The sequence below is a fragment of the Ambystoma mexicanum genome, chromosome 8, assembly GCF_040938575.1.
Source record: "Ambystoma mexicanum isolate Mex_15411 chromosome 8, UKY_AmexF1_1, whole genome shotgun sequence".
Taxonomy (NCBI): domain Eukaryota; kingdom Metazoa; phylum Chordata; class Amphibia; order Caudata; family Ambystomatidae; genus Ambystoma; species Ambystoma mexicanum.
In genome coordinates, this window is record NC_090929.1 from 585,746,391 (window position 1) to 585,759,408 (window position 13,018).

A 13,018-nucleotide genomic window follows, 5' to 3' on the forward strand; every position below is an offset into this window, starting at 1 on the left:
AATGTCATGTGCAGGATATACCAGTCCTCATGGTGTTGGCAAAACATAGTAGGTTTGTCTATTGTGAGAAACTTGAGGGTCTTCTCACTTCTACTCCCTTTGAATCCTCTATGCAGGTGACCAAGGAAAGGCCATCACTTTTGGATCCTAGCCCTGTGAGTGGACAAGCAAGGTAGAATCACCTGGATAGAGGGTCCTCTGGGATTGGAGGTGAGAGGCCCACGGGTAAGACACAGTATTCTAGATCATCCTATTTGAAAGGAACCCCTATCCCAGAAGTGGTAATAGGATATTGTTAATCTAGTTCCATGGTTTCTGAGAGGGGTAGGAATCAGTTTCATACCAGCCAGGTTGAACACAGGAAGGGAAAGAGCAGAGATGGGATACTTAGGAGTAAACCTTATCTTCATGATAACCCAACTAATATTTATCCGACCTTTATGGGTCATTGTAAAAGTGTTCTAATTCCATCACCCTTTGAAATGCATAGAAATACTGAGACGAGGAAGAGGCAACTAGGAGCTGTGAAGATTACCTGCATTTACCATTCAGGTACTGGGAAGAAAGAGGCCTGCAGGTCAGGCATGTCCCATAGACTCACTTAATTATGGTCAGGCAAGTCAGGCAAGGCAAACCCTTTACCTATACCTGCAGCCTATTAGTCCCACATAGGTGTTTAAAGTTTGGGGCTGCAGGAAGAGAGGGCAGTTTGAGGGAGAATGAGTTGGAATGAGAGTATAACAACCCGAGTTACACAGGACCATCTGGAGGACGATGACACGCTGAGACACTGAGGTTCTGCAGGTTGAAGCAGCAAGAGGAAGCGTGGCCAGGGAGCCGTACCTCCAAGGAGTCAGAGAAGTCTCTGAAAGGGAGCCGGGAGTAGTGGTTGAAGTGAGCGGGAACTGTCGGGAGTGGTGTTTCACTACTTTTATTTTTACTTTTTGCAACCATTTTTACCATTCCGGAACTGTTCTTTGTGAAGTTAAAGCACACTTTTCCACTTTACCTCCGGATTACAGATAAACTGAAATCTGTTTCAGCTCAATTAGCTGTCAACCTGCATGACTGCAAATGACTGCAACCCTTGAAAAATATGTTGCATGTTGCTCCCTTCCTTCCTACTCTGTCACAGTTCCACCACTTTTTTGGTACACCTCTATCACTGGCTGGGAGGCGTGGTATTCCCTTTTGAAGTTTTGTCAACAGAAGGCTTGTTCTCCTGGGAAAAGAAGGGAGCCCAGGAGTGTCTGAGGGGCAGTGAAACCCTGACCTCAGAGAGAAAAGACATTCATTGGGAAAGCCAAGAAAACACAACTGGTGAGTCAAATGCAATAAGAAAACCGGTATGTGTCTTACGCGAGTGAATATAAAGTAACAGAGCAAGCGGGTAAGAAAGAAAGATGTGTTTGTTGGAACCTCTGAATACTGTTAAAGGAATAGTGCGCTCTAAAATATTATTGCCTTAAAAGATGGGACAATAGTCTAAAACATACTTTAAACATATTTGTAATGAAAGTTCCTATGTAAACCTTTGAGCAAACAAGGCTTAAAGTGTTTACATGGGAGCATCCATTTTGCCATTACAGGCAGCCTCCTCAGCTCTGCCCTGCCGGTACTAAACAAGCAGCAAAAGCCCCCTAGTGGAAGCATTTGCTTACTGCAGCCAGAGCAGAGCTGCATGAGCTGAGGAGGTTGCCTTCACTTTCATTTTATGTTTTCGGTGCTCCCCAAGCCCAGGGAAGCACAGAAAACGTAAATTGAAGGCAAAAAGCATAGGTGCAGCAATCACAAATACAACTTTGTTGTATTTGTGATTGCTTTGGTTGGAAAACCACAGAAATCATAAATACAAGAACGTTGTATTTCTGACTGTGGCGGCTTTCGCGTGGAGTCTCCTGGGCTCCCTCAACCCGGGGGAGCCCAGGAGACTCCACGGGAAAGCTGCCGTAGTGAGAAACACTGCAGCATTTCAAAACACACCCGGGTTGTGTTTCTGCCTGCAGCAGCTTTCACTTTGAGTCTCCTGGGCTCCCCCGAGTTGAGCCCAGGAGACTCAAAGTGAAAACCGCTGCAGGCAGAAACACTGCAGCATTTGAAAACACAACCGCGTTGTGTTTCTGCCTGCATCGGCATTCACTTTAAGTCTCCTGGGCTCCCCCAAGGGAGCCTAGGAGACTCAAAGTGAAAGCCAGAGCAGGCAGAAATACAGTGCGGTTGTATTTAAAAATGCTGTGGTTTTTCTTTCTAAGTTTCTCGGGCTCCCCCGCTTCACATTTTTGAGTTTGAGCTTCATTTGCTCAATACTTTTCATAGGGACTTTATTTAAAAATATTTTTTAGATATATTTTTGATTATGCCCATCTTTTTAGCCAATAATATTTTACAGCACACTATTCCTTTAATAGAACAAAGAAGCTATACATAGTTGCAGAGTTGTCACGTGTATGAAATCACATTCTTGAAAGTCTCTGTATGAATCAAAGAAATCTCACAAGAGAAGAGGAGCTGTTTGCTGAAACGGCATGGGAGCAAAATAGAGATCCAAAAAATGGGAGCTACGCAAGAAACGAAGTATGAGCAAAATCCCCAAGAAATGGCTGTTAAGAGTGAAAAAAAAATGAATGAAATGGAACCCCGTTGTTCCCTTAATTTGAATGAAACAAACTGCATTACTAATACTGAATACCGAACTGAATGAAGTAAGTGAAAGTAATTTACTGCAATGGTTGAAACAGAACATTTGGCTCTTAATGAACACTGAAGTTAGTGAATCAAGTAAAAATAACTTATTTTGAATATCAGGTTGAATGAACTATGAAAAAGCTACCCTTATTGAAACAGCATTGAGTATTACAAGCCACCTGGGAATACTGCATTGAGTATAACAAGCAAGCTAGTCCTGGTTGACTGCAGTGTTGAAAAGCAAAGACTAAGAGATAATGGGTGGACCAAAAGCCACGTCTATAGCAAATCACTGTAGTAAAAGTTGTGAAGCTGCATTCTAAGAACTGTTAATTAGATTATGTACTGAACTCTGAAGGAAACTTGGAATTGACTGGTTGAGTGACCTGTGATGGGTGGACCTGTGGTCTAAAAATGCGCCTTGACCAGAGAACCTCTTGATGTCAACAAGGAAGCTTGTTTTGGTGAAAGCAGGAAACCAAATATAATTAGACTTGGGGAAGGGGATCCTGAGTTGTGACAGTCTGTCACGCCGCGCGCGCCACTCACCTGTTCTGGGGGTCGGGGTCCTCAGCTGCGGCGGTCTCCCTCCTGGAGATTGTATCCGTGTTGGCGCCTTTCTCTACGGCGTACCGCGGTCCGGGCTCCCGGCTCCCTGGGCGCGGCCATCTTGAATGTCTTGCGCATGCGCAGATCGTCAGTATCCGACGTTTCGCCCATGCGCAGTGACAGCGGCTTGCGTTCCAAGCCTCGCTTTGGTCCCAGGCCATAAATAGCTTCCGCAGACCCGGAAACAACACGTCTCAACGCGGTTTGTTCCGTGTATATGCTCCAGGAGCCCTGCTTTTCCTGAGTCTCTGTTCTGCTCCTGTCCTGTTCCTGTTTCTTCCTCGTGCTTAGCCCAGTGCTCCTTTTTGCCTGGTTCCTTGAGCCCTGCCCTGCCTTGGTTCCTTGCCCTTTTGGGTTCCAGTCTGGTACTTGGTCCTTGGGGTTAGGTATGTCCCTGCCTGGGTTCTTCTGGTTCTGCACCTTTCCTTGGTTGGGAAGGGATCCGGTCCTGGGGTGGTCAGTTCTCTTCCCCTATTCTTTCCTTCCTTCTTGGAGGGTCTGCCTCCCCATTACATTTTCTACTGGTCTTGTGCCTTGCCGGTATCTGTGCCATTTCTACCACCAAGGATATACCGAAGATCTGTCCCTCGAACTGCTGGTACTGAAGTGGATATCATCTGGCCTTCTCTGTCAGTGTTTACACTGTCCTGACGTCACGTAAATACAGAGAAGTGCTACCCGTGACGTTGGGAGCTGGTTCAGCTCAATCCTGTCATTGTCTATGAAGTTCGATGGTGATCCACGTCGAGTGGCGGAGTTTTGTACCCATTGCCGGATTCATTTTCAGTTTCGATCAAGCCATTTCAATCAAGACAAGGCCAAGATAGGGTACATCCTAGGTAACTTGACCGGCAACGCTCTAGCTTGGGCTGCTCCCCTGGTTTCCGCCAATAGTCCCTTGTTGAGTGATTTTGCTGCTTTTGAAAGGCCTTTCTGGATATCTTCAAACCACCAAACCTGGCTGCCGTGGCCCAGAAGCAGCTGATGGAAATCAAACAGGGATCCAGTGACATCATTAACTACATTAGTCGGTTTCGGCAGCTTTCAACTGATTCCTAATGGCCCGAAATCACTCAGAAGACTTTGTTCCGTCGTGGGTTACGAGACGAATACAAGGATGAATTGCTGCATATTCCTGAACCAGAAACCCTACCCGCATTATTGGATCAGGTCTTCCGTATCGACCACAGACTGGCTGAAAGGAGAAGTGAACGTCATTGAACGGAAAGATACCATCCGGGACTCTCAGTACACCCTTCAGAATTTACAACCCCAACTGACGTGGGTCCAGAGCTCATGCAACTGGGAGCTATTCGCGGACCATTATCTGAGGCCGAGAAGAAGAGAAGACGCCAACAATACCTGTCTGTATTGTGGAGGAACTGGACATTATCTAGGAACGTGTCCTCTACGTCCCTTGAAGAAGTCGGAAAACTAACGGGCCCGCTGTGTGGTGAGAAGGCAGCGGTGGGCCATTTTTCTGATTCAGACCTTCCTCCCATGCACTCGGTGCCCTTGTTGGTCTTGGAAGTCGGTATTGCATGGCAAGGGAAATGCGTTAAGACCAGGGCTCTTCTGGACTGTGGAGCATCGGGCAATTACATTGATGCCTCGTTTCCGGTTTCCAATGGGATCCACCTGTATCGCAAGGAACATTCAGCAGTGGTTTAGGTAATCGATGGTACGCCATTGTCTTCGGGTCCTGTGTGCCAACATTCCGGTCAGTTATGGTTATCAGTGGAAGAACATCTTGAACGGATTTCGTTGGATGTGATCAAGTCTCCTTCCTTCCCTGTAGTGCTCGGTTTGCCTTGGCTGCTTTACCACAATCCACAGGTCAATTAGACTTCCCGAACCCTGGTCTTTTCTTCTGTACGTTGTTCTCAGGAATGTCGTCTTCGTGATACCCTTCCGGCGAAATCTGGTTTGGGGCTACCCACTCCCGGAAACACCTCTGTCCGCCTATGTGTTACTCAGTCCATACCTCAGGAATATGCTGAATTTCTCAAAGTCTTCTCCAAACCAGAAGACATTCCATTGCCTCCTCACAGACAGTTCGACTGCTCCATTGATATTCTGCCTGATGCAGTCATTCCTCATGGCAAGATTTATTCTTTGACGTAATTAGAAAAGGGTGTCCTGCAGGAGTACATCGAGGATTGCCTTGATAAGGGCTATCCCCCGCGGGATTTCCACTTTTCTTCGTCAAAAAGAAAGAGGGTACTTTGCGCCCTTGTATTGATTATCGCCAGTTGAATGAAATCACGTGCAAGGACCGATACCCCCTGCCACTCATCCGGGACATCATTGAATCCTTGAAATCTGATCAGATCTTCACCAAGTTGGATTTAAGAGGAGCCTACCACTTGGTGCGGATTAAGGATGGTGATGAGTGGAAGACGGCCTTCAAACCACCTTTTGGGCATTACGAGTATAGGGTAATGCCGTTTGGACTCTGCAGTGCCCCGGCCGTCTTCCAGCGGTTCATGGATGTTGTCTTTTCAGATCTTGTTGGAGTGTCAGTATGGGTATATCTGGACAACATCTTGTTTTTTTCTTCTACTCGCATGGCTCATGTCGAACATGTTCAGGAAGTCCTCCGTAGATTATCTGCCAATCATTTGTATGCTAAAGCTGAGAAATGCCAATTTCATCTGGAAAGTGTGGAATTCCTAGGCTATGTAATCAGCAGCACAGGAGTTCGGATGGACCCCACAAAGCTGCAAGCCATACAGGAATGGAAACAGCCCATGATGTTAAGTCACTGCAACGGTTCTTGGGCTTCGCTAATTTTTACCGACGTTTCATTCCTCAATTCTCTCACTTAACTGCCATGTTGACTCGTCTGACCAGCAACAAGATGCCTTTCTTTTGGGATTCTTAGGCCGAAGTGGCATTCCAGGAATTAAAGAAAGCCTTTATGTCAGCTCCGATTTTGAATCATCCGGATGACAAAAAAACATTCTTAGTTGAAACGGATGCTTCAGACTATGCAGTTGGTGCAGTCCTGTTGCAGCACGATCCAGTTACGGAAACAGAACATCCTGTGGCCTACTATTCGCGGAAGCTGTCACCCAGCGAAAGAAACTATGCTGTGATCGAGAAGGAACTTTTGGCCATAAAAGCAGCCTTCGAAGAGTGCCGACATCACTTGCTGGGTGGTAAATATCCAGTGGAAGTGCGCACAGACCACCGTAACCTTCAAGTTTTACGTTCCTTGAAATGCAGAACCTCACGGCATGCACGTCGGGCCTTTTTCTTTTCTCAGTTCGATTTCCTGGTGACTTACATACCTTGTTCTCAGAACATAAAGGCTGATGCCCTGTCCCGATCCTTGGAGGACGACATAGACAGAGCCAAGACCAAGGAACCCTTGATTGCTTCGAAGCATTTCCTATCGATGTTGACTCCTCAACTTCAGCAACTCTTAGATGCCACTTGGACGGATCCCTCCAGATCCCAGATATTGCAACGTTATGACATCTGTGAACGTGACGGATTGCTTTTCTTCAAGGATCGCCTGTACGTCCCCACTTTGAATCTTCAGAGGACTGTCCTACAGAATTGTCACGATTCCGTTGTCTGTGGTCAATACCACCCAAGAATTGGTTGCACGACAATTCTGGTGGCCAGGATGGGCCAAACAAGTTTAGCAATATGTGGATTCTTGCCCTGTTTGTGCTCAGGTGAAGGTTCCACGCAAGAAACCCCTTGGTCTACTGCAACCTACTCCTACGCCACCGTACCCATGGCATACTATTGCCACGGACTTCATTGTTGAATTACCACTATGTGGTGGGAATACGTGTATCATGGTAGTGGTGGATTGTTTTTCCAAGTTGGCTCACTTCATACCTTTTCCGAAGCTGCCCACTGCCTCCCAGATGGCTCGACGTTTCTTACATGAGGTATATCGTCTTCACGGTCTTCCTGAGAAGATTCTGTCGGATCGAAGGTTCGCAGTTTATTTCTTCTTTCTGGGATCAACTATGCCGTCATTTGGACATTCAGCGCGCTCTGAGTTCCGGTTACCATCCCCAAACCAATGGGCAAACCGAGCGTACTAATCAATCCCTTGAACAGTACCTGCGATGTTACACCAATGCCACTCAAGACAACTGGTCAGATTGGTTGGACACTGCAGAGGTGGCTTACAACAATGCTGTTCATTCTGCTACCGGACTCAGTCCCTTCGTTTGTTCTGTTGGTCTGCACCCCAAGCTGCTGCCTCTTCGTCCAATGCTTCCTAGTGCCGTTCCGTCGGCTGATGCCATGGTGGCTCTCATCCGTGATCAACATCGCCTGGCGGCCAGTACCTTGGCAGTGGCACAAGCACGTATGAAGGTTCAGGCCAATAAACGGCAGAGTCCTGAGCCCGACCTTCGGGTTGACGATTGGGTTGGCTATCCTCCAAGAATCTGCCTGTTTGCAATTTGCCCGTGAAATTGGCTCCCCGCTTTTTTGGGCCCTTTCGTGTCCTTCAACGCATTTCCCCTGTTGCTTTTCGTTTGTCTTTGCCTCACTCTTGGCGGATACATCCTGTTATTCATATCTCTCTTTTGAAACCCTGTGTGCCCGATGTTCTTGGCCGTCCCTGTTCCCGTCCTGCCCCGGTGTTGGTTCAGGGGGTCCCTGAGTTTGAGGTACAGGAGATTTGTGATTCGCGGATTAGGCGTGGGGTGCTTCAGTTTTTGGTCAGTTGGAAAGGCTATCCGGCTTGTGACCGCACTTGGGAGCCTCGCTCCTTTGTGCATGCCCCGCGCTAAGTTCGGGACTTCTTCCTTCGCTATCCCTGGAAACCTGGTGCCCGGGGTTGTCCGGGAGGGGGTATCGTGTCACGCTGCGCGCGCCACTCACCTGTTCTGGGGGTCGGGGTCCTCAGCTGCGGCGGTCTCCCTCCTGGAGATTGTATCCGCGTTGGTGCCTTTCTCTACGGCGTACCGCGGTCCGGGCTCCCGGCTCCCTGGGCGCGGCCATCTTGAATGTCCTGCGCATGCGCGGAACATCAGTATCCGACGTTTCGCGCATGCGCAGTGACAGCGGCTTGCGTTCCAAGCCTCGCTTTGGTCCCAGGCCATAAATAGCTTCCGCAGACCCGGAAACAACGCGTCTCAACGCGGTTTGTTCCGTGTATACGCTCCAGGAGCCCTGCTTTGCCTGAGTCTCTGTTCTGCTCCTGTCCTGTTCCTGTTTCTTCCTCGTGCTTAGCCCAGTGCTCCTTTTTGCCTTGCCTGGTTCCTTGAGCCCTGCCCTGCCTTGGTTCCTTGCCCTTTTGGGTTCCAGTCTGGTACTTGGTCCTTGGGGTTAGGTAGGTCCCAGCCTGGGTTCCTCTGGTTCTGCACCTTTCCTTGGTTGGGAAGGGATCCGGTCCTGGGGTGGTCAGTTCTCTTCCCCTATTCTTTCCTTCCTTCTTGGAGGGTCTGCCTCCCCATTACCTTTTCTACTGGTCTTGTGCCTTGCCGGTATCTGTGCCATTTCTACCACCGAGGATATACCGAAGATCTGTCCCTCGAACTGCTGCTACCGAAGTGGATATCATCTGGCCTTCTCTGTCAGTGTTTACACTGTCCTGACGTCACGTAAATACAGAGAAGTGCTACCCGTGACGTTGGGAGCTGGTTCAGCTCAATCCTGTCATTTATTGTCAGGAGGGTGTTGGGTCGGTCCCCCGCGTTGCTCTTTCATCTTTGCGAAGATTCATCGACAGACTGGCAGCCTCATCGCCTCACTCCCCAGGAAGAAAAGTTAACCAGCGATCTCGTGACACCTCTTATAACACAGTCCAGCTGAAAGACCAAAACTTCAAGGTATTTTCTCTTGCTATTAACACTAAGCTTTGGGAAGGAAACCATAAGCTTTAGTATTTTGGAACTGTGTTTTCCTGCAGTTGTGTTCAAGATACTTCATTTGGTTAGTGACACTTAGCTTGGGGAAGGGAACCCAATGTTTTGGTGTCCAGGTAGTGTGTTGCCCTGGAATGGTGTTGAACTTGGGAACGGCACCCCTGCCTTTATGAAACTGTATTTCTTCTGATGCTTAGTGGAAGATAAATGGAACTTTATGGTGAACTTATGAACATTTGGGAAAGGAAGCTGAAGAGTAAGCTAAAGCTACAAGCGGCTCATAACTTTATGTTGGAAACACTATTTAAGTTATGGCTGATATCCCTAAACAATGTTTGTATTAGTTGTGAGGGCAAGTGTAGGATTTTGACACAGACAGACATTTTAAGTTGGACATACTGATACAGACCTTCCATAGTTTCTTTAGGCAGGGATAACCCCACCTTAGTATAGGGCAAGTAAGGCCTTAATCCATCCTGACCTTTTCTTTAATAAAATATTGTTCAACTTTCAATCCGTGTTCCAAGATGCCAAACTCACACTTTATAGATTTTAACTCCTGCAGCAGACATGACATTTCTCTTAGCATAAGTCATATCTCACAAGTTACAGTCTGCCAAATAGACCCTAACACTGCAATCTCCAAAATACATGCAGTTTAAGAGGATCTTGAGGTGGGTATAGCCTTATTTGAGATTCCAATTATTCCAAGTATGTCTGTTTATAATTCCAACAGAGATCTTCTGTAGGAATTTTTGTTGCCATGAAAGCAGTCTTTAAAAGTACAAATTAAGTGTGATTTACGAGGACTGTCGTGCTAGATTTCTCAACCACAGTAGGAGTTGCATTTTCCAAACCCTGCGCACACTGGGTCTATGTGGAGGACTTCACACGCCTCTGCTTTCAAGCTTGCTTAGATCCTGTGGCTAGTCCACCAGACTCTGCATACTGGGGCTGCTCTGTTCTTTCCGTAGATGATGTCACGTCAAGTGGAGAGGTGTTCTTTGGGGGAATAGTAGGTCTATTTCTAGAAGGAAACACCCCATTGATTGATGGTAGCATGTACTTTATGTTCAGGACCTTGACAAGGAGCATTTGATTCTGAATTCTTTCCTCACTGAGGTAAGTAAACTCTAATAGTACCCGCGAGAGTCAAGCAGAATGCAACGTTCATTCTGATTGGCTCTCGCCGGGTCATTACCTGGCCGAGAATCTTTTGATTCTCAGCCGGGATTCCAGCCGCCTTTTCCTCAGTGGGGGGCGTGGCAGCCCCTCAGCCAATGAGGAGGCTTGAAGCGGGGCTATCCCCGCTCCGAGCCTCCCCACGGCTGAGAGGCTGCCTTCGCCCCCCACCGTGGACTCAGGTAAGGCTTTTTTAAAATAGTTTTTCCCCTTTCCTCCCTCCTCCCTGCCCTCCTCACCCCACTTACCTTCTTGCTCCTTCGTCCCCGGCGGGGGACGATGGCAGCCTCCAGCCGTGTGGAGACTCGGAGCGGGGCCATCCCTGCTCCGTGTATTTTTTTTTCTTTCCCTCCTCCAAACCCCACTTACCTTCTGCTCCTTTCTAGCGCCTCCGCTCCCGATGGCCGCCATGGAAATGGAAAACGGACTCCGTTTTCCCCTTCCCGGCGGCTATTTTCTTGGTTGTTTCTTTTTTTTATTCCTGTCCCGAAACGCTGCAGCATTTCGGGACAGAAAAAAATACTTTTAGTGCCCCGGTCACGCAGATATTGCGGGCTGATGTACTAATAGCAATATTCCCCGAGTGGCGGGGAATTACCGACTCTGGAAACGGCCAGGGGCTTAGTTAAGGGCTTCGCTCGGGCCTATAACTGTGTCCCGGGGCATTACCTGAGTCGATAATGCCCCCTCCACTCGGGGCATATTGCTTAATTAAATCATCTTAGTGATACCTCCAGCCTAAGCAGTTGCAGATGTATTGCACTTTGAAGATTTTTACTTGCTGTAGTTCTCTGTGGTACAGCAGACTCCAATTTCTATTCACATTTGGATATATAATATCATTACCTACCTGTAGTCCATATGGATATATACAGGCTCGTATATCTGACTTCCGGGCAGATGTAACCAGTCCTGTTGACTTGCTACCACAGTTGAGTGTTACAGGTTACTGCTGTTATCCAGCACTATATGTATGTTATATTTAGAAGAAGGCAATGCCACGCTGTCATGATTAAGGTTTGAATTTCGTTCATGGTTGTGCATAGAAGAGCTGAAATGTGGGTCAAGCAGGAAAGGCTTAGGAATCATAGATATGTTCATTGAAGCTTTGCTGGCTTTATCAATAAAAGTTGAGCCCCCAATCAAAGTCTGATCTGAGATCATAACTGAAAAGTCTGAGTCTGCTCCTTCTGCAACATTCCTTGACTGTGTAGGGGCAAAAGGAGAGGTTGTTAGTGTGGTATCCTGATGTTCCATGAAGGCAATCTAAGTCTGTCATTTATAGAAATGTTTACATTAATTTCTTCATTATGTGCGTTCACCTTATGTACAAGCCCTCATTATTGTTTTATTCTAATAGTACTGTAAATAATTGGGTTTTTTCATCATTGGGACATATTTTATTAGGGCTGGATGAGACCGTTTTTGCTCTAAAATGTAACACATTTTGGACACATTTCATTTTTTTCTAATTCTACAAAATCCCTGCTTCATAAAACATTTTTATCAAGAAACTGAATTGATTTGGTAAAAAAAGAATCGATTTTTGATAATGCCACATTCAATGTGGAGTATATCCTGATCTGCTCAATGTTGCTCTCAATTAGCAGATTTCTACATTTTCTTTTTAAAAATTAGCTTTCATGCATCCTTAATTTGACTCCCTCTAAAGGAAATAATTATTTTAATGTTGCAATGTGTTACTACGATGTTATTGCTGGAATAGTTTCTATAGATAGTATGACTTAGTGCCTTCTCCTTTTCCTTCATAGGTTCATCTTGTGACATGTTCTGCTTTCCTGAGCTCTGCTAACAAGGCTGAATTCTTGGATTTAGGATATGTAAGTATAAAAACACCATCCAACAAGCAGTGTTTTTTGGATGGTTTGAATATAATTTAGTTGAAACCTAGACTAACAACTACCTCACAGGAATAGATAAAAGCCCATAAGGACCTAAACATATAAGTATGTTTTGTATTTCTGGCTCATTCACAGATGACCATGTATACTATGAACATGCTGCTTATACCTTTGCACTGCAAGTATCTATTTCTACTGAAAATAAAGGCAATTAAAAATATGTTGCTGACGCCTAAGTGGTTCAAATCCATATGCCACCATTCACATGGCACAGAGTGTTATGTTATGCTAATGGGATTTATATTGCACACTGCTGCCACTGGCATGGTCTCTAGGCGCCGAGGTGCACCTGAAAAAAAAGCACTATCTGGGTGTGTTAGTGGACGGCGAGGGAGAGCGCAAAAGTGCTTTTGCTGTTGTGTTGGTAGTTTCAGTTCAGAAAAAAAACAGTCTCTGTGTGTGGGTTTGCTTCTAGGTGGTGTGAGTTGGTGGCCATGCAGGTGCTTGAGTCTGTACTGTAGGCCTTGTGTGCCCGTTGATTAGGGTGCATTGACTGAGTTGCGATTGTGTGGGTCATTGGAGGATTTGCAGAATATTGCTATTTGGCATCAGTTTGGGTGTGGTTTGTTCAGGGTGCCGAGTGAGGGTGGCATAGTTGGTTAGTGTGTGGTGTGATTGTAGAAGTGTGCAGAGTTTTAGTAGGGTTAGTGGGAGAGAAAGGTGGAGTCCTCATATCAGGGTATATGGTTGAATTGTTGTTGTGTCATTTGTTGAGTAAACTAAAACCCATTGTTCCGTGGTTAGTGATGCTGGGTCTCTCTTTCACTGGTAGGTAAT

General features: G+C 46.6%; 1 protein-coding gene across 3 annotated transcripts in view; it reads left to right on the top strand.

Annotated features, from left to right (window-relative positions):
- Positions 1 to 13,018, top strand: part of RNF207 (ring finger protein 207) — a 1,212,833-nt gene that overhangs the window by 600,988 nt on the left and 598,827 nt on the right. For all 3 annotated transcript variants that reach the window (XM_069610286.1, XM_069610287.1, XM_069610288.1), the window contains one exon: positions 12,092 to 12,160. In XM_069610286.1, the coding sequence (XP_069466387.1) occupies positions 12,092 to 12,160 (69 nt within the window). The remainder of the gene's footprint in view (positions 1 to 12,091; positions 12,161 to 13,018) is intronic.